This window comes from Lutra lutra, chromosome 6 (genome assembly GCF_902655055.1).
Source record: "Lutra lutra chromosome 6, mLutLut1.2, whole genome shotgun sequence".
In the NCBI taxonomy this organism is placed as follows: domain Eukaryota; kingdom Metazoa; phylum Chordata; class Mammalia; order Carnivora; family Mustelidae; genus Lutra; species Lutra lutra.
The window spans coordinates 144,456,582-144,483,012 of record NC_062283.1 but is presented as its reverse complement, the minus strand read 5'-3'; the positions used below and the strand labels follow the sequence as shown (position 1 = coordinate 144,483,012).

Below are 26,431 nucleotides of genomic sequence, written 5' to 3'. Positions count from 1 at the left end.
GATACGGGTAAGGTGAGCAGGGAGGAGGGAAGGGGGACACCAGGGCCCCCTTTCTCTGAAGATAATCGGTCCTGCGTAAAGGCCAATCTGACAAAACGTACTTTAGAATGTCGTAATAAATAGGGGACAACTTCCGCTTCACAGAAGCTGGAATATCAGGTCCTGGATCCACCCTCCCACCTTTCCCAACTCAGACACGGAACAGAGTATGTCAAGCAGCAGTTTTCAGGCCATGGACAACAGGCAGCCCAGGACAGTGCTCTCTGAGAGGGAGACAAGATTAAGCGGCCACGGGGACTGCAGGCCACAGGCTGGAAGGAAGCCCGGGCAAAGCCTGTCATCTCTGCACTGAGGACTCGAAGACAGCATTGGGGGAGGGTGGGTGGCAAAGAGGGAGCGGAAACAGCTGCACAGAGACTGTGCTCTGGAGATCTGCAGAGGCGCCCTTCCTCTGAGTCTCTAGCTGAGCAGTGGTCAGCACGTGCACTAAGAAAACCGCCCAAACAGGGAAGAACCACAGAAGTGAACCATCTCCAAAGTTCGCTCTGGGCTGGACACAACGAGGGTTCCCAACGGCCATAGTAGAAAAGGCTTGTGACACAGGACGCTAGATTATTATTCAGACAGATATCCCCTCCACGGTGGGGAGAAAAGCCCCCGAGAGGCTATCCTCATCCCATCCTGCAAAACTTACAGCAAGCAGCAGAAGGGTCCAACTGTTTCCAAGGAACTTCACTCTATTCCGGAAAACGGCTCAAGAAAGTTTTGAAAAACAGGCAATTATCTAGCACCCACCAAGGTAAAATTCACCAAGTCTGGCGTCCCACCAAAAATTACCAAGCAGGAAACTAGACCCCAATGAAGAGAGGAAATCGATGGAAATCAACAAGTTCCATCATCTGTGACTCGGCTAACATTAAGCATTAAGTCAGTTACTGCAACAGATAAACATTAAAAACTAAACATTAATTTCACATTATTTGAACACTGCTATAGCAATTATTCACAACAGCCAAATCAAGTGTCCGTCAACAGTGAGGAAACCAGCACGGCGGACTATTCAGCCACACAAAGGAATGACAGTCTTAGACACGGATGAACTTAGAAGACGTCATGCCAAGTGAAGGAAGCCAGATAGCAAAGGACGAATATCGCCGGACTCTACTTCCACGAGGCACCTCGAAGAGGCAAATATGGAGAGACGGAAAAGAGCACAGGGGCTACCACAGGCTGGGAGGGGAGAGGCTGAGCTACTGTTTAGTTCCAATGCGGAGTTCCCACTCGGAAATCATGGACGGTTATGCAACACTGTGACTGTACTGAGGCCACTGAATCACACACTTAAAAAATGGTTAAAATGGTAAATTTTATGGATATTTTACCCTAATTTTGGAGCCTGCAATAAAAATGTACAATTTTGGGGGGAGGGAAATGCATGGCCCCCGAATCGCACTTTTCTTCCTTCTGCGGATTAGTCCTCTGTAGCTGACGGTTGGTGCTAGAGCTCATTCATGGCCGGTGTCTAGCACTGCTGGGACTGGAAAAGTCACGGAAACAAAGTCAGGGTCCCAGAGAGGTCGAGAGAAGCCTTAGAGCAGAGTAAAATACTCTCCATACAGAGTAAAATACTTTCCATACAGAAGCCTTAAAGCAGAGTAAAATACTTTCCATACGGTCACCAAGCACTGTAAAGCAGATGTGATAAGTTTTGCTGTCGATGTCTGCTACAGTGCCTCTCTGGGAGCCACCTGTAAGCCCCTGGCCTTGGCTCCACCCTCAGAAGGCAGAAGACAAAGAAAGGAAGGAAGAATTATGAGAGGCGGGGAGAACTCCCAGTTGAATGTCTGACTCTTGATTTTGGCTCAGGTCCTATTCTCAGGGTCCTGGGATCAAGCCTGGAGTTGGGCTCTGTGCTCAGTGGGCAGCCAGCTTAGGAGTCTCTCCCTCTTTCTGTCCCTCCCTCTCAAATAAATAAAGTATGTATTTTTTTAAAGATTTATTTATTTGACAGAGAGAGCATAAGCAGAGGGAGAGGGGAAGCCGACTCTCCAGTGAGCAGGGAGCCCAAGGCGGGACTGGATCCCAGGACCCCCACTGGGATCTTGACCTGAGCCAAAGGCAGACACTTCACCAACGGAGCCACCCAGGTGCCCAATAAAATAAAATCTTTAAAAAAAAAAAAGGGAAGAAAAGAAAAAAAGAAAGTCTCTTGAGGAACTACAGCAATCATCTGCACCTGACACCCAGGCCCACAGGGACAACGCTCCCCAAGTTCCACTTTCCAGCCCCTCTCCCATCTCCTTCCATCATCCTCACTCATCTCCAAGCACTCCTTTGACCAATGTTTCTCTTAGTCTAGGAAATGACGATTTTAAGAAGAGCGGCCCGTGTTCAGGGCGTCTACTGCATCTACTCCTTGCTCTTCAAGCCTCGGGAGGCAAGCTTTGCCAGCTGGTGCCCCCGGCATGGCTCTGGCGAGGACACCGGCAACCTTCGAACAGCTGACCCCCTGTGCCCTCCTCTCTGCGGGCCTCCTGGCTGCACTTGACTCTGCTGTCTACTCCTTCCTTCCCCAAACTTCCTCCTCCCTCTGGCTTTGCGCACGTGCCCGCTACTTCCTCCCTTTCTGCTGCCTGTCCTCTCTCAGGCTCCCTTTGGAGCCAAGCCCCCCATAAGTGTGTGTGCTCCTCTGGCCCCGTGCTCTCCTTACCCTATACCCACCCCGACAGTGTCATCCGCCATCTGTTTACTGATGAAGCCCAAATGTGTACAGACCTTCCCTCTTGCTTTACCTAAGTCCCATTCACCTCTCGGGTCCCAGCTTAGACTCCACTTACTGGAAGCACCCTCAGATCTCCGAGGTCTGTTACGCGCCCCCCCCTGCGGACCGCTGCTGGGCCTACGAGTGCCTCCCTATCCCTGTATTTACACTGCACTTTTTGCTGATTTACTTATCCGGATCCTATACTAAACTGCGAGTTCCTTCTCTATCTTCTTTGGGACGACGCCTGACGGCAGTCACTCAAACAGATGCTGGATGGATGAGTTATTAATCCATTCACCACACAGCACAGCAGCTACCACCTATCAAGTGTTCAGGTGTTCGAGCTAATGAATTCTCTGCCATTTCCAAAAAAATCCAAACGCCCTCTTTCAGTGATGAGATTGCAGGGGTGCACTTTCCTTGAGATGAAAAACTTCATTAGTCCAGGTTTACTGACTCAGCTCCAGGAACCAAATACAATCCTTGAACAGGCAATCATAAATCCCTCAAGTATATAAATGAAACATTACCTTGCAAAATGTCATTGCTTAACCCCGTCACTTCTTAATGACTTCCCTAAAACTCTACCATAGTTTTGGTGAAGAATTTCCCCCCAGATCCTAGCCTTCCAGCTTAATGCCATCAGTGGCAATTCTCCGGGGACACAGGACAATCACTGGAACCGATGGCGGACAACCAGACTGAAGCTAGACTGTGGACAGGCGTTCCTGTGGTTATCCAATGTCGCAGGCGGTCACCGCTGCTGGCCCCGTTCAGGGAGATACAGTGGTGAAAAGCGTGACATCGCATCCGCCCTCCCTCAGGGCCTGTTAGCAGGAAGAGACAACCACTCAACACACAGGGCAATGCCAGCTGGTGGTAAGGACAAGGCGAGAAGATGGGACAGAGTCACGGGCTGGTGGAGGGCTACTTTAAGGGGTCGGGGGAAGGTCACTTTGAAAGCGAAAGAATGAGGGAGCTGGCTTGTGAAGAAGCAGGATGGAGGAGGACGTAAAGGCCAGGTACGGCGGGAGGAGCACCGAGCGCAAACACCCCAGTGAAGGGCTATTCCTGCCAAGTGGAAACACACCAGAGGGCAAATAACACAAAGGTACGTTTACAAAAGTTTTTAAAATCATCACCTTATTTAGCATGACTTCCTTGACATTTTTATGCAAAAAAAAAAAAAAAAAAAAAAAAAAAACAACAAACCAAAAACCCAAAAGACAAAAAACCCATTAGCATTCAGGAGGAAAAAGGGGATACCATGTATATAACCTACGAAGAGAACAGACCCAAGAGCAGATTACAGGACTCAAGCAGGACTGAACCAGAAGGGAAGACGCAGGCCCACCAGCCACATCGCTCCCGGCTCCTTCCTGGGCCCGAGCACAGATCACGACTCCCCCAGCAGAGCCTGTGTGTGGCCTCTGTCCTCAGCAACGCCCTCCCAGCTCCCTCCTGCCTGCCCTCTGTCCGAAAAGCTCATCAAAATGGATGGAATTTTTAAAAAATCTATTTTTCATGGTCCTTCTTTGGTAAGTATTACATATTTTCCTGGTTTCAAAAAGATTAACCTGCAAGTATAACTCATCAAAGAAAGTCTTTTCTTAACGCCGGGTCCTCATCATAGCCATGGTTATTGTATAAAGTAAAAGACACCGAACACTGAGTTCCTAGGCCTCAGCTTTCAAACATAAAAAACGATAGTTAGACTAGATGACCTGCAAGTCCCTTTGGGCCTATTTGAAGAATTTCAGTGAAATATTTTACACTGGCAGGCTCTCGTGCATCCATGCCGGCCAGGCAGGGGTCCGGATCCACAACAGCTACTGGGAGCTCCTTCCCTGGAACGCGGGGTCCAGCCCGACGGTCAGATGCCAAGTGACAAGCCCACTGGAGGAGGAGAGGACGCCTTCGACGCGGTCTTCAGTGAGACGGGGACTGGCGAGCAGCTTCGGGGGCAGCATCTGCAGACCCGGGACCCACAGTCACCCATGAAGTTCGCACTGGCGCCTGCCCCCAGCACTTCCGCCCCGCGCGGCTCATCACAGGCAAGAAGATGCTGCCAGTAATGACGCCATCGGCAAGGACATCACTGACCTTATCTTGGAAACTGGCCGGCCAGTGCACAGGTTTTCGGGGCTTCCTGGTTTTCCATGGCTTTGGCAGGGGGACTGGTTCCGGGTTCGCCTCCCTGCTGCTGGGAGGTCTGTCGCTCACCGCGAGCGGTCCACGCTGGAGGTCTCCGTGTACCCACCAGCCCAGCCCGGGTCCCCCCAGCTGCAGCTGTGCCCCACGACCCCGCCCCCACCACCCACCCCCACCCTGGAGCGCTCTGACTTGCCTTCAGGGTGGCCGGGGAGCCCATCTCCAACATGTGGAAACCCCCACACTGAACGCCGACCCTACACTGACCTGAACAGGCTGAAAGGTCAAGCTGTGTCCTCCGTCACTGCCTCCCTCAGAGCGCCCGGGGCCCAGAATTCCAGACGAGCCCGGTGCCCCAGCCCCGCATGTGCTTCCCTCTGGCCACAGACTTCTGTCATCTCTGAGAAAGCCTCCCACGGACAGCTTTCCAGCAGCGCTCACCAGTGTGCAGGCCGAGCCAGCTGGAGGGGGACACGGGACCCTCCGCGTGGCAAACACACGGCTCGCTCCCTGCTGTACCACGGCGGCTGCTGTTCCCAAGGATGTCGGCATGGTCACTGCCAAGGTCAAGGCCAAGAGCCCCATCCAGTTTGTGGACCAGGGCCTTGCTGGCTTCAAAGGCGGTGTCATTACCAGGCCCCACTGGGGGACCCGGTGGAGACCCGGGCAAAGCCCGGTGAGCTATGAGTGTGCGAGCACTGCCATTGCTGAGACCTGGGCTCGCCTGGGCCCAAGTTTCACCCGATGGATGCCACGCGGGTCTTTGTTCCCTGGTATGTGGGGGAGGGCATGGAGGAAGGAGGGTTTTCTGGGTCCTGAGAGGACATGGATGCCCTTGAGAAGGACTGTGAAGAGGATGGTGTGCATTGTTGCAGGGGAGGGTGAGGAAGGAGGGGATACTGAGCTCTGCCCTGTGCTCTCAAGTTAATCTGTCTGTAGCAGTGCACACTCTCATACACAATTACCGACCTTTCCTCGTATACGATTACAATATACAACCATAAATATTCTCATATACAATTACCATCCATTACTCTGACGGGTTTGAATAAAGTATCCCCTGCCTTAAATGAAAAAAAAAATCTTTATATTAAAATATTTCAAGAACACTACTATAGTTAAGTGAACTATACAGATCTTTAAAATTAAACGACTCAAAATGACGCTTTTCCTTCAACACCACACACACACACACACACACACACACACACACAGAGCCAGGTCACACGAGGACTGTGGGTGTCTGCTCCCAGCTGCTACCTGGATGGACAGCGGCGCTCTGAACCAGGACTTATTTTTAACAGTGGTTCCTCTTGAGGAAAATTTCTCTTCTAGATTTTTACAGCTAACAGAAAACCACAAAACCAGAGCAGGTTTTCACTGTATCACAAGGCTGAGGTAGTAAAATAAGACTGCAAAAGTTAGCAAAATAAAGCACAATGCCAAGAGTGAACTTCAAGTTTCTTTAGCCAAGAACAGAAGAACGAATCACACGCGGTCACAGGAAGAGATTTAGACTAGGCAGCAACCGAGAGACAGGAAGACCGTGGAAGTGAGGGACTCATAACACCTGAAAATCGAGCAGACAGGAAGGCTCCATGGCCAGGTCCCAACAAGGCACTTCTACGAAGCATGACATGTACCTCTAAACAGATTTCTGCCAGCTTCCTCTTTCTCCTCTTCCCGTTGGTCCTTCCTGCAAATTAGTAACATGACCAAGAGGGAAAACCAAGTGGATGAGGAAAGGTCAGTTGGACCAGCATCCCCAGGACTGAGGCAGGCACACATGTCCTTTATTTTCAAAACAGCCCTATGGGAGCAAATGACTAGGCTTTGCCAGAGGAACAGCGGCTCACACCAATCACACACACTCAGTAGCTGGCCTTGAGGTCAAATGACCAGTAAGTGGAAGAAGTGCCATCCAGTCTCTACCCTGCACCCTCTGCCCTATCGGAGCCCCTGGACTGACCTTCCTGCTGTGACCTTCCACTCACTCCGCCACCTCCGCACGCTGCTGCAAAGCTCCCTTGATCAAACAGGCATCACTCGCACATCAAAAACTTCTAATGACACCCCATCACCTACAATCACGCTTGATTTCATTCCCTGGCATTCAAGATCCTTGATAATCTAAAAATCTCTCCGGCGCCAATACTCTTTCTCGCTCAGTAAGACACCTTCAGGATCCACGACATTCATGCCCTCTTCTTCCCTCTTCACTGGACCACGCCCCTCCCCATTTTGTTAAGGTTTTCGTCCCTCCCTCTTGTGAATCAGGTGAGGTGACCCCCTGTCTACCCTAGGGACTGATCTAGGCCAGGCCAGGGTCTCCTAGTGGTGATGCAACTTGTATTGGGGCAAGGGGAGGACGATTCTGCATAATCTCTGAGACCTTCCGGCACATCAGAAGTTTAACATGCCTGCACAGTTACAGACGAGGAACCCTAACCCAGAGTGACTGACTAGTGGCCTGCGCTCAAAGAGCAAGAAAGAGGTGAAGCCCGGATCTCCAGCCAGGGATGTCTGATGCAAAGCCTGGCCTTTCTGGCACCCCCAAGGGACTCCTGGCTCCTACTCAAAATCATTTACTGAGTATCTACTCCTTACCACTCCACAAGGATATGCAAAGGAGCAAGGAAGAGTCATCATCTTCCAAGGCTAATGGGAAAGACACACAGTGTGATCAAGAGAAGTTACTAGTAAAACAGAGGTGGCCCACAGGCGGGGAGGGTAGTCCTAGCAGGGAGGACACAAAGCAGAAGAAGCAGCAGGAGAGACGGTCCTCCTAGCTTCAGGGAGGTGGTCTGTCTTTCATTTTCGTGTTGAGTATGGTCTTGGGCCGCTGTTCTTTATTTGTTTTTGACAACACTAAAACCATAAGGTCCTCAAGGACAGAGACTACGTTGACTTTACTTTTTTTATAGCCTCTAAGGTAAACCTAGTTGCTAAAGTTGCAAATTCTAGAAAGCAAAGAACATAGGCTAAACTGAAATGTGGAGAACGATTACGTGCCATCGCCACCAGGAGAATATATATTTTTTCATAGGATTAAGTCCACCCTTACTTCTAGAGCAGAAGGCAAGACTACTGCAGAAATGGTAACAATCAAGGTCCCCGTACTTGTAAGGTCTCTAAATTTAAAGACCTATATACCATTCTCGTTTGCAAAACAGGAAAAGAAAATGGTACTCTCTTACTTTAGTAAACTACATTCTGTTGTTTTTCAGGTAATTGCCTAAAACCATTTTCACTGAAAACGTCACAAAAGCGCTTCTGATCATTGTTTAAATCACGATACAGGCCTACTGGGACAGGGATTTACTCAAGGCAGCTGGCCAAGGTAACAAGAGTAAGGGAGAAACACTGAATCCGGCATGTCCCATCAACTCTCCTCAAAGCCCACGGGTCCAGGAGAACCAGTCCAAGCCAAGCAACCCCAGGAAACCAGCCACAAACGTCAACGACGAGAGGGTCATTCTGCCTGTACCTCCTAGGATCACCTTCCCGGATTCGCCCACGCGCTCTGCGCAAAACACGCAGCCTGTGTAACTTTTGCATTTAGCGTGCTACTCCCTTTTATCCGTACCGCAAGGGTTCTGAACCCTGTTTATGTAGTTGCACTGGTGGCTGCAGCTGAGCAACTGAAGTATCATTGTCTTTCACACAAGACTGTGAAAAAGGAGTCATTGTTTCTAAGAAAATGAACTGAGTGTTTGGAGGAACCTTGACAAAAAGTAAGCTGCTAAAAAGTTTACTGTCAAAGTAAATATAGCTGAGACAACAGTTAAGACAAATGGGAAATAATAATTTTTAAAAATCTAGAATTCTGTATTTACAGTGCTTTGAAACTGTTTTTAAATTCTTAAAGCTCTTTACAAGAAACTAAAAATGGAAATCATTCGCAATGCATTCTGAGATTATCCAAGATGGATTGCTTAGAACTCCAATCAGACTTTGGCTTTCTATCACAGGATTGGTAAATAATGGTATATTTATGGATTCTTAAGTTAAAATAAGATGGTATTTTCATTCAACACTTTCATCAACTGTTTAACCAACTACAGATATTACTTGGAGGTCATGTCTGAAGTAATAAATGACTATATAATCCCATTTTTCCCTAATCCTACCATTCACCCATTGCTGGCACCACCTAAAACCGCAGGGAAAGACTTTCAAAGGACCTTGTCTGCTGAGGACTCAGATAAGGGCAGTGAGTTGACTAGAGGAAAGAAAGCAAAGCTCAGATTCTAAAACCTGTGGTATGTTTGCTGCAAACACCCTACCTACAGCCAAATCTGCTTTAATTCACACTGGCAGAGACACAAATGCCAATCAATAATCATTTTAACCATCGCCTAAGCATCTAGTTAACCAGAAGGCATGGTCTTCATCTTAATGCATATCAAGCCATATAAATACAGCGAATTATTAACTAATGAAAATGTTTACAAGGCTGCTTACCATCAGACTGGGTATTTCAAGATATTAAGGATTTATTCTCAATTTTTAAGTATGGTAGGAATCATTGCTATATTTTTAAAAAATCTTATTTGGGGAGGCTATATATACTGCAGTTTTGTTTGTTTTTTTTATATTTATTTGAGCAAAAGAACAAGAGCAGGGGGAGAAGCTGAGGGAGAGGGACAAGCAGACTCCACGCTGAGTGCGGAGCCTGATGCAGGGCTCGATCCCATGACCCTGAGATCATAACCTGAGCTAAAATTGAGCTGGACTGAGCCACCCAGGTGCCTCTATACCGGAAATATTTATCATGAAATAACACATCTGGAATCTGCTTCAAAAATAATAAAAGAAGGGGAAAATGGGTGAGGAAGTTCTGAAGAAAGAACGAGGTCAGGAGTTGGGAGCTGTTGAGGCTGGTGATGGGTACGTACCGAGGGGGTTCACTGTACTAGTCTTCTTTTGTCTATGTTCCGGAATTTTTATAAATAAAAAGTTAAAAATACTGCATCAGGCCAAACTGCTTAGACAATATATTAAAAATCACAGACATGAAGTTTTAAAGCATAAATAATATGAAACTTTCCTAATATATTTCATTTACCCCCCCCTTCACCCCCGCAGAAGAATAATCACTCACGGAACCAGGAAAAGAATAAAGATTCATTGAATCTCAAAATCCTAAGCCAGGATGGTGCCATTTCTTCTAAGCTTGTGAGAACATTCTGACCCAATTCTCGGTGTTCCCGTTGGTTTCTTACACCACTGTTCTCAAAATTGCTGAAGCTTCAGTAAGTTTACTGCGTTAGCAAGCAGAGATTCCAGTCAGAGGAAGAATGACGTTGGATAACTGATAATAAATATTTTCATATCTATTTAAAACCTGTCAGTCTGGAAATATTTTACTTATTGTCTGGATGAACACTCATTAAGCCAATAGGATGATGACAGCCAAACCAACTATCCTATACTCCAAATAAGTAAGTGGCCTGACAGGTCTACATATCTCAGTATAACCAGGAGACATCTGAGAAGTTCTACTGGATAGAATCCTGACACCTCCTCCACCAGAAAGCAAGGTTCATGAGAGCAGGGATTTTTAATTCTTTCCTTCAATGCTGTATTCCTACTGTTCCAATGGTTTCTGGCCCATGGCAGGTGCTCCACAATGTACCGAAGGAACAGGGTGACGTGGTGACCCGCCACTGGGAGGATCCGGCGAGATGTGCCATCTGAGACCTCAGTGAACGGATGTGCTCGACTCACTTGGGCTGGGACAGCACGCTCCGTGGTCTCACTCACACTTCTGTCCTCCCTGCCTCTAGCGTTTGGCCTCGTTTCTATCTTGTTTTGATGAATGGAAGGTAAATTACCGGAATTAATAAGGCACGCCATGGCAAAAGAATCAAACTCAAGGGCGCCTGGGTGGCTCAGTGGGTTGAGCCGCTGCCTTCGGCTCAGGTCATGATCTCAGGGTCCTGGGATCGAGTCCCGCATCGGGTTCTCTGCTCGGCGGAGATCCTGCTTCCCTCTCTCTCTCTCTCTGCCTGCCTCTCCATCTGCTTGTGATCTCTCTCTGTCAAATAAATAAATAAAATCTTTAAAAAAAAAAAAAGAATCAAACTCAAACTGTCGGACGCTGCAATCTGGGAAATTTATCCAAAGTTTTGGATAAATATGAAGCAGACAGAAAGGCTGATTGCCTCCACAAGTGTAACATGAAATCAGAGAGATTTGTTTCAGCTCCCTGAATACAGTTAAGGTGGAGTCTTAATCTTGGGGTCTAACAGATCTTAGTTTATAGTTTATTTTTGCAATAATATGAATAACACCACTCGACCATAACAACTCTCCTTTGCTATAAGCCAGACACTTGGTAAGCCCTTTGCATGAATTTTTACTTAATTCTTGAGATAATTTGGTAGAGACAGTGTTTTTGAAATGTCATTTTTCATCCTTTGGGTTTTCGTTTCCTTTGTCTTTACTCCCACCTCTCCAACCCAAACCAGCAGCACCCACTGCCTCAGGAGAGCGACAGGGCATGGCAGAACACTGTGGCCTTCCTGGATGCAAGCTGCAAAGGCCCTAAGAACAGTGGGAATGCTAGGTCTGCACAGAGAACACACCTGTAAGAGACACTGCACAGGAGAGATGAGGCAAGGCCTCCATTTCTACTGCCACCTCCACCTTCCAAAGCCTGGGGTAGACATGGCAGCGAAGTCCAGAAGCAAGTCCAGAAGTAATGGTGAGCCCTGCACAGGGCCTGCACCAGGGAATCAGAGTCCCCAGGGAAATGCAAATGGACCAGAGGGGAAACAACAGCTATTTGCTGCTTTAGGACAGAAAGTGTCTGAGCTCTGCAAAGATCTGGGTCCCACTAGAGCATGACAATAGCAAAATGGCTCCCATTACCTCGGGCACAGCAAGGAAGTGTGGAGAGTGCAACCTCACAGAGGGCCCAGACTGTAAGAGCAAGAAAGGCCTCCCCACTGCACAGAGAGGTGGCGGGAGGGTGAGATGGGGTCCCCCCAGGCCATGACATCAGGAGGGGATCCCCATCCTCAAATCAGACCCAAGCCTAGGCAAGAGGAGGAGGTCCCTCAACTCCCAGACTCAAGTTCTAGTTCCCCGGTAGGATGGGGACATAATTTGCTGTCAATTATTAATGGAAAATAAAGTTTTGTTGTTGTTGTTGTTTTTTAACCCACCTGGACTGTGGAATTCACACTTGAGTTCATATTATTACTTGCATTTTACAGATGAGGAACCTGAAGCATTAGGTAACTTTCCAAAGTAATGTAGCTGGATTTGACTGGGATTTCAGCCCAGAGTCGCTATCTCTGTGCTATACCAGCACCACTGCACTGAAACACATGAACCTCACAATCACATGAAACTGACTTTATTTGTCCATTGCACCTCTAACAGAAAACCCAACAATATCTCTCTCCTAAATAGAAAAGTTAAGGTAAAGCAAATACTAACAAGGAAAATGGGCTTTTATGCAATAACAGCCTTGAATCATAGAGGGATCCCAACAACCCAAAATTATTTTTTTAAAGATTATTTTTATTTACTTATTTATTTAAGATTTTATTTATTTATTTGACAGACAGATCACAAGTAGGCAGAGAGGCAGGCAGAGAGAGAGAGGAGGAAGCAGGCTCCTCGCTGAGCAGAGAGCCCTATGCGGACTCGATCCCAGGACTCTGGGATCATGACCTGAGCCGAAGGCAGAGGCTTTAACCCACTGAGCCACCCAGGCGCCCCTAAAGATTTATTTATTTATTTATTTGAGAGACAGAGCGAGAGAGAGCACATGCACATGTGCACGCTGAGGGGAGGGGCAGAGGGAACAGGAGAAGCAGACTCCCTGCTAATCAGGGAACCCCACATGGGGCTTGAGCCCAGGTCGCTGAGATCGTGACCTGAGGAAGGCAGATGCTTAACCAACCGCACCACCCAGATGCCCCTCAAAATTAATACATCATCCCACAAGTAACAATAATTAGATAACACTATAATTCGCTGAGAAGTACATAATGTCAAAAAAGTACCATGAAGTCGTTAACATTTTTTTAAGATTTGATTTTATTTATTTATTTATTTATTTGTTTATTTATTTATTTATTTCACAGAGAGAGATCACAAGTAGGCAGAGAGGCAGGCAGAGAGAGAGACACCGGGAAGCAGGCTCTCTGCTCAGCAGGGGCTTGATCCCAGGACCCTGAGATCATGACCTGAGCCGAAGGCAGAGGCTTTAACCCACTGAGCCACCCACGCGCCCCACGTTAACATTTTTAAATGTATCCATATTTTATTAATAACACAACTGGACATATATTTTTAAAACAGAACCAGCAAAAGTGAAGAAGACACACGGTCTATGACCGCGTCTGTTCCCCTGAAGCCAGGAATCCCTAACCCAGAATAAACCAGAGGTACTATGAACCAGGCCCATCAAACATTCCAGACGTTGTAGTTAAACTGCTAACCTGGAGATCAAAAGGAGATCTGCTGGAACCACCGTGAGACTATGTCCACGACCACAGGGTTTTGGGAAGAGCCACACCGGACTCTGTGTGGCACGTGCCACTCGGATTCCTGAAAGTGGCTTAGTGTGGTCAGTCTCAGACGAAATTTTAGACCACAACCAGAGAGACTGGAAACATCTGCTTTCTGTGAAATGTACTTTCTGTCCTGTAAGGGCAGCCGCTAATAAAGAACGCTTTAAAGGAGAACTCGGACCGAGTACGTGTCCTCATTTATCCAACGCCGCTCCCCAATCCTCCAGCAGAGAAACGATCCTCCTCTGAATTATTATGACTAATGTATGTCAGAGTACTTAATGCTTTTATTTTTTTTTAAAGATTTTATTTATTTATTTGACAGAGAGACACACAGTGAGAGAGGGAACACAAGCAGGGGGAGTGGGAGAGGGAGAAGTAGGCTTCCTGCCGAGCAGGGAGCATGATGCCATGCGGGTCTTGATCCCAGGACCCTGGGACCATGACTTGAGCCAAAGGCAGATGCTTAACGACTGAGCCACCCAGGCGCCCCTAATGCTTTCCATTTTTACACAAACTTTTCAAACTATCGTCTCTTTATTGACACAAATTCATGTTTACTCTTAAGTTTCCAATGAAAGTCAATGCAGGAACGTGGAGGGTCTTATTTCTGACTCCAGATACTGTGCCATCACTGTACATGGCATGTACTTCTACAGCAGCACCCGGAACATTTAAACACACTGAAGTGTCTTCCCCATTAGTCTATAAGTTCTTCCAGAGTAGAAAGATATACATGCATGGGCACTTACAGAATTTCTAAGTTCAGGGTAAAGGCTGATGAATGAAACAAACAAAACGACAACTCATGCATTTGATTTTTGTTGGCATACTTAACAATTCTCATACATATTTGTATGTAATGATATTTAAATGTTAACGTTAGACAGTGAAATTTAAATGTATTCCTTCCATAATAGTATATAATGTTTACGGATTCTAACAAAAGACTCTGAATGGCGTAAATGCCGACAAGATTTTAAAGTAGCTGTCTGCACTGGTCTGATTTAGACGGTTGGTAATTCTCAGAGATACCGCAGGCAAGTTATGGGAACAAAGGGAGACTCCCAGTCACAAAGCTAACCTCCAAAGCACACCTTTTTTGCCTTCATGCATTGGTCCGAGACCAATCAATTATTCAAAGGTGGACTTTCTAGTTCAGGGATTGCACTCATCCTTTTCTCTCGCTTTAATAAATTCTTTAACAAAATTCTATTTCTTTAACGCTTTTTTCAGGGGCCTCAGAGGAACCTGGATAGTTAGTTCCTCAATGGAAAATAGGAAAACTGAACCTGAATCAATTCGAATTCACCAAAATTAACAGGCACATACTACACAAATAAGATTTTTTTTAAAGCTTAGATTTATATAAATATCATAGATTATCTGATTTCTAAAATAATTAAAAAATGGGATTTTTCACACAGTAACACCCCTTCCATGAATTAGAAAGTGTTACCATTACACAACCACATTAGGAACACACTACACAAAGCAAATAAATGAAGGCTGGTTACTGTAAACTCTAATGATACACACAGCTATATGGCTCAGTTGTTAAGCGTCTGCCTTTGGCTCAGGTCATGATTCCAGGGTCTTGCTTGCTGGGAAGCCTGCTTCTCTCTCACCCACTCCCCCTGCTTGTGTTCCCTCTCTCCCTGTCTCTGTGAAATAAATAAAGTCTTAAAAGCAACAGGAAATAGTTAATAACCAGCTGCAGCCACCTTGCCACCATAATAATCAGACACCCATTTGCATAGAATACAAATGACCCAGCAATAGGACCCTGAAAAGTTACTGAAAACCACAAGTTGACCAGAAACCAGCCTTTCCTTGAGAATACCAATCTTCTGATTTTCAGCATCACTGAACGCAGTTAAAGTCCTTGAAACAAGAAACCATACTCTGCTCACAGGCAGGCTAGGGTGGGCACCCCCCACCCCCCATTTAAGAGCCCACAGGAAGTTTTCAGGATGAACCAAGAACAGAACTCAGATTCTAGCTCTTCTTTTTCCATCTTCCACAGAGTGGTACTCAAAGTGTGGTCCCAAACTAGCAACATCAGCATCACCTGGGAACTGGGAGAAATGCACGTTCTGGGCCCCACCTCCTGAATCCCAAACTTGGGATGTGGCGGGGGAGGGGGGGGGGAATGGAGCCCAGGGATCTGCGATTTAACAAGCTCGGGGGCCGGAGGGGGCAGGGTGCGACGCAGGTGGGGTACCACAGCTCTACCACCAGTGCCGGAAGCCTCGGAGACACGATCATAGCTCATAAAACATCCAGGCACTTTGGTAAGAGTCCAATTTCTGTCTCAAAAGGATGCTTATTACCACTGCCATCATCTTCCTTTACAGCAGAGATTGCTAATGGGTCAGAGAAGAGGGGAGTTTGAGGAACAGTACTACTTGCATTTTAGAGACCTACCTGTTACTTTCATAATACAAACTACAGAAACAGAATGGGATATTTTTACTTTTCAAAAAGGGGAATGGTTTTTAAAATGTTATAAATACTAGGGGAGTTTAAATACCAGAATTTTAAAACACAATCTCCATGTTCTTTGGTATCCTCTTGGCTTTAAATGATTAAGACAAATCAATATAAGGTAACTACAGATCTCAATAACTTAGAAGCTACTGGGCTTTCTAGGCTGGGGAGGTGGTTTGAGGACACTGAATGTATTTTACTTACTGGGCAGGGCAAATCACAAGACAAAATCTGACACATCAATAAACAGGCTATAAAATCTTCAATTTAACTCTTGATTCCAAAATCTTATGAAGATGGGGAAATCAGGAAGTGATGAAAACCCAGGCTGGCCCATCAAGAGCGAGTGGCTCTGCTTCCTTCAAGCTCCTGAAGGAAAGGGTACAGCCAGGCTGGTGAAAATTACTAAAGTATGTATAAAGCAGCAATTTTCTAAGAACTTCCGGTTCCGTGCTGGTTTTGAGTAAGTTTTTAGTTATTTTTAAAAATTTAAAAAGCCATACTTTCTCCCCCATGGAAGAAGAAAAAAATGGTGCTTCAGAAAATAAAATTTTAAGTTTCCATTTGTAATCCTGCATGCATTAGCATTTTTCTACTAAAGTGCCACTTACTATTTATAAGCATTAATTAAAAACACTTTTTTCATCTTAGTATAATTCAAAGCAAATTAACAGAAGGTGGGTAAGTTTGGAAATCTGTGTTCAGGGCCCGGTTAATGACAATAAGCTTTTAAATCGGAAAAAAAAAATGAACTTGGTTTCTTCCTCATTACAAAAGCAACAAATACTCACTACTCAAAATCTTGAGAATTCAAAACAGGTTGAAAGATGAAAAGGAAGGTCCTGAGTGCAGCCACCACGAAAGAGACAAACTGCATCAACACGAAGATCCGCATTTTCCAGCCCTCTTCTGTGATTTTGGGTTAGAGAATACACTTAAGCTGACATTTAACTGCTGTGTTTCAAACAGCTCATTAGTTTTTGACTGCCCACTCTCTCAGGCAAGGATCCAGATGTTAGCAGCCTTCCTCCCAGCACAGGGAGGCACAGAGAGGCTGTGGAGTATCTGCTGAACTGGGCAGCTTGGATCCTACGGCAGAGTCTGGTCACGCACACTGCCAAGATGTGTCACAGACATATCTTCAAAGTGACTGATGTGATAGATAAGGGTAAAAACTGACTCCTTGAACTAAAGAAAAAACCAGGCATTTTGAGACATGGTTCCTTAGAAAGCCCTGTGGGCTGGAGTGGCTGCACCAGGACCCGCCACTGTGTGGGGAGAAAGCCTGCGGTCCAGGAGCCAGAACTCTGGGAAGTGCTCTCTGAGGCTAGGACGAAGTGATACACGCAGTCATCCCAAGCGGTCATCCCAAGTGTGGTGGAGGGCCTGGGACTGAGCTCGTTCAGAAGTCACGGGAAGGAGGCCTGGAATGAGGACAGGTAACAGCTCCCAAATGAATGGGGCATTTTTCACTCCTGAAGTTTACAAGTCTCTCTGACATCAAGAACCACCACCAACAGGTGATTTTGCCTCCTGCCTCTGCAGGTAATGATACTACAGGACTCCACTTTCAGAGACTAAAAATAGCTTAGAAGAATTGAGTCATACTGAGTAACATCCTCAGGCACTGTATTTACAATATCGAAAAATGAATAAGCAGGGCTAAACCCATCATGTGCTCTTAATAGTCAACAAGGGGAGGGGAAAGAAAAGAAACCCCCACTGGAAAGTCAAATATGCCCACAGTATGTTATTTTGAGCGCTTGACTTAAGGTCTGGTTTCCCCTAAAATGCGTTAACTACCTTGCTTTTTCACGCTTTTCCCTCCAAAGAGGAGACTGACTCTATGTGTGCACATATTCCCTTCCTTTACTTTGTGGTCTGTTACAAAGAATGCTGTGACTTGGGGCACCTGAAGGGTTCAGATGGTGAAGTGTCTGTGTTCAGTTCAGGTCGTGATCCCAGCGTCCTGGGATCAAGCCCCACCCTTCCTGCCTGGCGGGGAGCCTGCTCTCCCTCTCCCTGCTGCTCCCCCTGCTTGCGCTCACTCGCTCTCATTCTCTCCCTCTCTCTCATCAAATAAATTAAAAATCTTAAAAAAAAAAAGAAAAAAAGAATGCCATGACTTGGGAGAGAGCCTGGATGGCTCAATCCTTTAAGCTTCTGACTCTTGATTTTGGCTCAGGTCATGATCTCAGAGTCCTGAGCTGGAGCCCCACAATGAGCTCTGCACTAAGTGGGGACCCTGCTAGAAGATCCTCTCTCCCTCTGTCCCTCCCCCCATGTGCGCACTCTCTCAAATAAACAAATCTCAAAAAAACAAAACAAAAAAAACGTGACTTGGATTTTGTTCCAGCACACATGGCAGGCCAACACCCTGAACCACTGAGCTGAATAAAATATAAAATCAAAAGACACACAAACACACACCTTTTAAAACACATTACTGAGTCAGCACAAAAAGAAAGCCCTCTAGAGAGGTCACAGAGGAACAGAGCAGAAACCCTTGGAGAAAAGTATGTGCTGAGACAGGATTCAACTCTAGGAGTCTCCTCCAGACCCTGAGACCCCAGAGACCCTGAGTTTGAGTCCATATGCAGAAGGCATACTAGGACAGGTATAAGAGAGAGATGCCTGTGTTAAGCTAGACACTGGCACCCCAAAAGAACTTCGGTATGGGGAGCCTGGGTGGCTCAGGGAGTTAAAGCCTCTACCTTTGGCTCAGGTCATGATTCCAGGGTCCTGGGATCGAGCCCCGCATCAGGCTCTCTGCTCAGCAGAGCCTGCTTCCCCCCTTCTCTCTCTGCCTACTTGTGATCTCTCTCAAATAAAAAAAAAAAAGGACTTCGGTATAAGGGGAACAGAGAAAATCTGTCATTCCAAAGTGGGCAGCAAGGAAAATTGTTTTATCAGTAGAGGAACAAGGGAAATTTCCCCCTGACATCCAAGGTATTTCTGCTACCAGAATGGCTGGAAGAACACAGAGGTGGGAATTAAAGTGGCCACAAGAATGTAGTGTCCCCAGGAGACCAGCATAAACAAAGACAAATTCCCCCCGGAAGACTATGACTTCAATCTGGGTATCAGAACTCCCTCAGATGAGGTTCCAAGGAAAATGAGCAACTCACAGGAGAAAAAAACAAAACAAAAACAACAAAAAACACAAACATACAAGACACACAAGAAAACAAGGCACCATGAGTAAGAGTGAACAGACACAGATGGCTGGGTTAGACTGCAGACACCAAAACAGACACAAACCATAAATGTTTAAGATGCTTAACAGAAGCTTAAATGTATTAGCAAAGCCTAAGACTATAAATGACCAAACACATTTGAAAGAGAACCAAATGTAATTTCTAAAAACAGAAGAGAACTGAAATAAAAGTAGTGGATAAAAGATCAGATGAGGCCCAAAGAAAGAGAGAGTATTGAACCAAAGGTAAGAGCCACAGAAATGATCCAGAAGGCAGCACAAAGAGAAAGAACATGGCACGCTGAAGTACCAAGTTAGAGGTCTGCTGGACACTGTCATGCTAATTTGAGTTCCAGTGAGAAAGAACAGGGACGAGGCATGTTTGTGGAATAATCATTTCTGGGAACTCTCTACAACGGCTACATTACCCATGTGTAGCTATTTGGTTAAAATTTACAATAGTTCCTCAGTCACACTAACCACATTTCAAATTCTCGTTAGCCACACGGGTCAGGCAGCTGCCATGTGGGACTGCACAAACGTAGAATATTTCCATGGTCACGGAAAGTTCCAGGAGTTCCAGAAAGTTCTAGAAAAGTTCTGCACTATTCTAGAACCACTGAAATTCCCATCCTCAGAGCCAACATACCTAATAAAGTTCATGTAATGTCAACACCATCCACACAAGGATGGACTGCGGTAACACTGCAAGGTAGGAATGCTACCCAGAAAGTCTTGAAAACAGGCAGAGAGAGGAGTCAGGTCTTCTTAAAGAAACAACATGAGACTGCTAACTTCTTAGGAGTAACTTGGAGAGCCCAAGGAAGACAGGGGACCACCACCTGCAAATAGGCTGAGAGAAAACACCGTCAACCTAGAAACCTATCTTTCAAGGATAAGGCAAAAATACATTTCCACACACAAAAGATTACCAACAACAAATCTTCCCCAATGGAAATTCCAAAGAATCCACTTTAACCAGAAAGAAAATTATCCCAGAAAGGAGGACTGAATGTAAACAGAAATAATAAGCAAAGATATGGTAAAATCCAATTAAATCTAAGTAAACATTAGCTCTATAAAAAAAATGAAAAGAATGTCTAATTTCTGTGGGAAAAGACAGAATTCTAATACTGGCAGTAACTGACCATACTGGGACACATGATCAGAGTTACGTATCTGAAGACCTTTTTGTAATTCAGAAGGAGGGTAATGATGGTGAGTAACTTCGACTTTAACTTAGAAATGGTAACATACATGCTTATGATAACCACTGGAAAAAAAACTGATATATAGGACAAATCTTCCAAACAGCTGGGGAGGGGACGGGTAGAATAAAAGGAAGAGGGAAAAAAAATCCTCATTTAGTCCAAAAGATGGTAGCCAGAAACCCAAACCCATCAGTGAACACAAGTAAAAGCAGACAAAACTCTCTAGCCACAAAGGTCACCGGACCAGCTACAGAGGTTAAATTCAGCCATAGGCTCTTATATACCAGGCAAATACTTACCAAAAGAAAGCTAGTGAGGGGCGCCTGGGTGGCTCAGTGGGTTAAAGCCTCTGCCTTCAGCTCAGGTCATGATCTCAGGGTTGGGATCCAGCCCCACATGGGGGGGGGGGGGCTCTGCTCAGCGGGGAGCCTGCTTCCCTTCCTCTCTCTCTGCCTGCCTCTCTGCCTACTTGTGATCTCTGTCTAAATAAATAAATAAATAAATAATTTAAAAAAAAAAAAAAGAAAGAAAGAAAGAAAGAAAGCTAGTGAAACCGCATTAACTTTAGACAAACTGTCCTTAGGAAAAAACACATTGAAGATAAAGAGGGTCCCTACACACTGAAAAAAACTCAATTCACCTGGAAGATGATACTACTTTGAAACTTAGAGAAATATTTTTTTGAAGATTTTATTTATTTGAGAGGGAGAGCACGAGGGGGTGCAGTGGGAGAGGGAGAGAGAGAGGGAGAGGGAGAAGCAGGCTCCCCACTGAGCAGGGAGCCTGATGCAGGGCTTGATCCCAGGACTTTGGGATCATGACCTGAGCTGAGGGCAGACACGTAATGGACTGAGCCACCCAGGGGCCCTAACACCCTAAACTTAGAGATATTTTAGAATACCATCTTAATTAACATCTCCATCAAATAGACAAAAGATCAGCTAGATACAACAGATCACGTAGAGTTTGTAAGGATACAGATATGAACAACACAATCAATAAATCCAATCTAATGGTCATACACAGAACACACACATTGAGTAGTGGATATACATATTCTTTTTACGAACAGGTGGCACATTTATGAAGGAGACCATAGGACAGGTACAAAGTTAGCCTCAACAAATTTTTAGTTATAGTATGACTATCAATCAGATTCCCTGTTCACTATGCAATTAAGTTAGAAATCATTAACAAAAAGACAAATAGGAACACCCTCTACTTTTGGAAATCAAACACACTTCCAACCACCATGGGTTACAGTCTCAGAGGTATGAGGTCTGTTTTAAGTACCTGAAAACAGAAGAACCAATTCTTCATTAGTAAAACTGAATTGTTAGATTTTAAAAAGATTTCTAACACCTGAACTATAGATGTGTACTTTCCATTGTGCATGTATACTTAAAAAGGAAAAGTTTGCTAACACACATTATGGGCGCCTGGGTGGCTCAGTCGGTTAAAGGTGTGTCTTCAGCTCAGGTCATGATCTCAAGGTCCTGGGACTGAGCCCCACATCGGGCTCCCTGCACAGTGGGGACATTTAAAACTTACTTTTAGGGGCCCCTGGGTGGCTCAGTGGGTTAAGCCGCTGCCTTCGGCTCAGGTCATGATCTCAGGGTCCTGGGATCGAGTCCCGCGTCGGGCTCTCTGCTCAGCGGGGAGCCTGCTTCCCTTCCTCTCTCTCTGCCTGCCTCTCTACCTACTTGTGATCTCTGTCTGTCAAACAAATAAATAAAATCTTAAAAAAAAAAAAAACTTACTTTTATACAAAATTGAATAGTTAGCATTTTCTACAGTGTTTTTAAAAAACGATCAAATCCACCATTAATCCTTAAGGTTTAACATTAGATTTGAATAGAAAGAATTCTATTCGGTCACTCAAATAAAGAGGTTTTTTGCTCAGGAGAGACTACCTAAGATGCTTTTTACTGTTCTCACTAATGTATATCATTGAACAGACCTGAGCAATTCACTCATTTCCTACCAGTATTTTCAATACTCCACATCCACTCAATTCAACCAAGCACTACCACAAATATTTCACTTCAGATGCTGGAGATAGAAAGAAAAGAAAAAAAGTGTATCCGGGACTCCCAGAGTCTTGTTAAAATGATTACTCCTGAAAGTGACTATGTAAGCACAAAAGGAACCAATTTAGTTACCAAAGGTTAACTCTGACATGGAAATTACAGCTAAATTATACAGCCATGGATTAACTTCCATTAACTATTTTCATGCTCCTTTTGATATATGTGGGCCAAAAAATTTTTTTTTCTTTCCCAAGATTTAATAAATAAGACTTAATTTACTCCCAAATCCACATGGGATTGTGATTAAAATACAACCTTCTGAGGTTTTCAGTAGAAGCCAAGACTTCACAGGCTAATATTAGCCCCGCACCATATTTGTTAAGGGAGGTAAGATTGGAGTCAGAATAAGGTACTTGCTTACAAGTGAATTCAGCATCCTCCTAAGTAGCGATTAGAAAAAAAGAAGATAATCCCTTTAAAATGTGCAGTTACTGATTAACTTTCTTTGGCAGAGAAGCACTGTCCAATTAAAGTTTTTTTTCTAAAAGATAATTTCTTTCCATTGTGAACATGCCAGATTTTAAAATTCACGACAGTTCAAAGATAACTGCATCTTTGTAAAAAATACATCAGAGCAATACATAAGAAAATTAGTTCTGGAAAGAACAGAGGCCATTCTCTGGTAAATTCAAAGGGAAACTCACAGCACCCAACCCAGCCAGATACTGTGTTTTTCATCACTTGAGGCTTGCAGCCAGAGTTCAAGTGCCACAGAAAGCTGAAATTTCATAAAAAGTTAGAAGTTATTACTGAGTGCCGACCCAACTAAAGCGAGGAGAGGAAAAACCCCAAACTACTCAGATGTCTGCAAAGGCAGGGGTGTGGTTGCAGGGGGGAGGAAAACAAGGACAACTCTCCTCCCCGGTAACAATGGGACAAAAAAAGAGAGAGAGAGACTGGTTTGACACAAGGATCACCAGGAAGTAGGAAGACCAGAAATCGGAGTTAGGGTCCTCTTTTAACACGGGCTTCTCTGCTCCTCCTTTGCTTTTTAAGTTGGAAGTGGCTTGCCATCCTGTGAATGTGGAGATGAATCCCATGGGGCAGAGTGATTAGAAAGGAGACAGACAGACTTGGAATCACAGGAATTTACCTCCAGAGTGGCGTAGGTAATAAGGTAGGAAGGGCTGACAGGTGCTTGGTTTAGGGAGGACACATGCAATTCAAGTTTAGTACAAGGATCACTGTTCTTTTCACCTTTACAGAGAAACTAAGTTCGGTTTTAACTACCAAGTTTTCATTATGCATACCTCACTCGTGGCTAACCCTACGGCTAGCCCTACTGAAAGGACGCAGTACAAGCCATGAGATCAGAGTGCAAAACACAACACTGACCTCCACTGAACACACATCTACCCCGAACAGCTTTTAAGGTTGCAAGATGAGTGCAAAACAGGATGTGTAACTGGTCATTTCTAGAATGTTTGGCAACAAACCTCAAAATCAAATCTCCTTAGAGATCCTTGACTCCAGTTTTGTTTCTAAAAAGATCAACACAAAATTATCTAGATTAAAAAGTTACCGGGGTGGACCACATCTAACGAAACCAAGGAAGAGCACAGCCATTAATGTATTAATAAGCAGGTAATTATTCCAGTAAGAGCAGACGACAGGTTCCCTGGAGGAAAATCTCCATTTTTTAAAAAAACAAACACTGCACCTCGGCAGATTCAGAAGCACAACCTGTAACAGGCTGAAATAACATAAGACAATCTGATCTTTCAAAGGGATTTCAAACTGTATATCCTTTCCTAAATTACCCCGGATCCCAAAACAAAAACACAACAACAACAACAACAAATAAGGTTTTACCCAACCCAAAGGCTCAGAGATTTCAAACATAAACATGGAAGAGGGTTCCAGCGCTGAAAAAAGGCGACATCACAGAAACTATTTGCTAAAGTCAAGCCATTCCTCAAACCACATAGCTAGCTCTAGGAGGGGTCTCCCACTAGGAGTCCTCTGCGACTGTGACTTTCCCAGTTACCACTTTGCAGGAAGAACTAAAGAAAACGCCCCCAGGAAAGGCAGGCGTGGAGGGTGACTCCTGGACGCTCAGGTAGCAAAGGGTGACCGCTCCGGCCCCGAACAATACCCTAAAAGAAGCAAACCACCACTTCTGGCCAATTACCAAGCTCGAGTCAAAGTTCCACCACGTAACCGGGGCCTGTGCCTTTTTTCAAGCGAACTCGTTACTGAAAGCACAGTCATTTCCCTCTTTGTATTTTCTTCACGCTGGAAATGCCATTCAAACCGAAAAGGTAGCAAAACAAAAGAAGGAAAAACACACACAAGAAAAATGAAGGAAGTGGAGGCGCGGGGCGTTCAGTCGGCCTCGTCCCTCCAGCGGGAGCGCGAGCCAGCGGGCCGTCCTGTGAAATGCCCCGTGCTCCCCGGCGGGGCTCGGGTCCCCCCAAAAGCGGCCGGCGCGGCCGGGGTCCCAGCCTCCGGCGGAGGGAGGGGCGCTCCCCGCGGCGGCGGCGGCGGCGGGCAGTGGCCGCCACTCGGGGCAGGACCCGGGGATCCCGGGGGCCGGGCGGCTGCCCCGAGCGGGCTCCCGGGCTGCGGGAACTTTCCCTTGCTCCCGCCCGGCCGCAGCCCGCGCTCCGGCGCAAACTTCGCAGACCGCGCCGCGAGCGTCCGGGGGTCCCGCCCCGAGACCCTCCCGCGCCGCGAGCCGAGCCCCCGAGCGCCCAGCCCCGCGTGACCGGTCCGGCGGGCTGTCGCCGGGCCCCGCCGGCGCCGCCGCCGCCGCCGCCCGCGCCCCCGGCCCCGACCCTCCCCGCGCCGCCGCGGGCCCGAGAGGCCGACCGGGCCTGCGCCGCGCGCCCCTCACCTTGGTGGCCATGGCGGGCGGCTCCCGCGGCCCGGGACCGCCGGCTCCTCTCCGGCGCCGCGGCTGTCGGCCCCAGGCGGGCGAGGGCGGCGGCGGCGGCGGCTACGGCTGGGCCCCGGCGCGGCGGCGGCGGCTCCGCCTCGGCCCCGAGTCTCGGCGCTCAGGCCCCGCCGCTGGGCGCTCAGCGACTCCGGCCGCCGCCCGCTCCTCCAGTTCCTGAAACTCCTCGGCTGCGCGGCCCCCGCCCCTGCCGGCCGAGCCTCCCATTTACCGCGGCGTGCGCGGCGCGGCCGGCGGAAGCGCGCCCGGTGCCCTCGGCCGGCCCGGCCTCCTCTCGCACTTTCCGCCCCCGCCCCGCGCCTCCGCCCCGCGCCTCCGCCCCGGTCCGCGCCGCCGCCGCCGTCGCCGCCGCCGCCGCCGCCGCCGGGCGCCCTTTGTTCCGGCGCCCGCCGCGTCCCTCCCGGGAGGCGGCCGGGCAGGGGTCGGCGCCCCGCGTGGCTGCCCGCGGGAAAACTTCAAGGGCGGTGAGGACTCGCCTGCGTCCCCCCCGCCTGAAGGACCGGCCCGACGGGGTCTCGCAGACCGCGCGGTGGGCGGCGGCTGAAGTTTCTTGTGTCCGGTGCTCCGGGATCGGTAATAACTCCGCGCCCACCTGGCAGGGCCTGAGTCGCCCGCGGGGGAACCTCTGCTCTGGCGGGGACCGCTGTTGGGCGGGTTGTGCTCCCCGCTGAGTAACTGAGTGCTAAGTCAACAGCCCGAGCGGAGGGGAGCAATGGCTTCCCGATCCCGCCGGCCCTGAGGAGAGAACAAGATGGAGTCACTCGTGTCAAGCAGCGAGCTAATCAGGAAAGCCGCCAAGGGCCCCGCAGCTGACCCCAGCTCTCAGCCCAACCGGCACAGACCGGTAGCACCAAGGACTGACCATCAGTGAGGCCACAGCACCTGGAAGAACCCGGGGCTGATAATCACTGGAACCAGAAGAGGCCTGCAAAGGCCCACGACTGATCGAACTCGTTCAAGAAGGGAGGACCTGTGCAGCGAACTGTCGGACTCTCCAGCCGCTGACCTTCCCCCTCTGACCCCGAGGGAGAGGCCGCTGCCCCGGAAGGCTCGGGCTGCTGGGTGTCTGAGCAGAACAGAGATCCCCCGCGGTGTGAACACA

General features: G+C 47.2%; 1 protein-coding gene across 2 annotated transcripts in view; it reads right to left on the bottom strand.

Moving 5' to 3' along the window:
• SNX9 (sorting nexin 9) overlaps positions 1–25,514 on the bottom strand; it is a 107,185-nt gene extending 81,671 nt beyond the window's left edge. Inside the window, exon 1 of one of the 2 annotated variants that reach the window (XM_047732867.1) lies at positions 25,270–25,514. In XM_047732867.1, the coding sequence (XP_047588823.1) occupies positions 25,270–25,281 (12 nt within the window). In that variant the 5' untranslated portion in view covers positions 25,282–25,514. The remainder of the gene's footprint in view (positions 1–25,269) is intronic. The other variant, XM_047732869.1, reaches the window with a different exon arrangement.
• Positions 25,515–26,431: the final 917 nt, after the last annotated feature.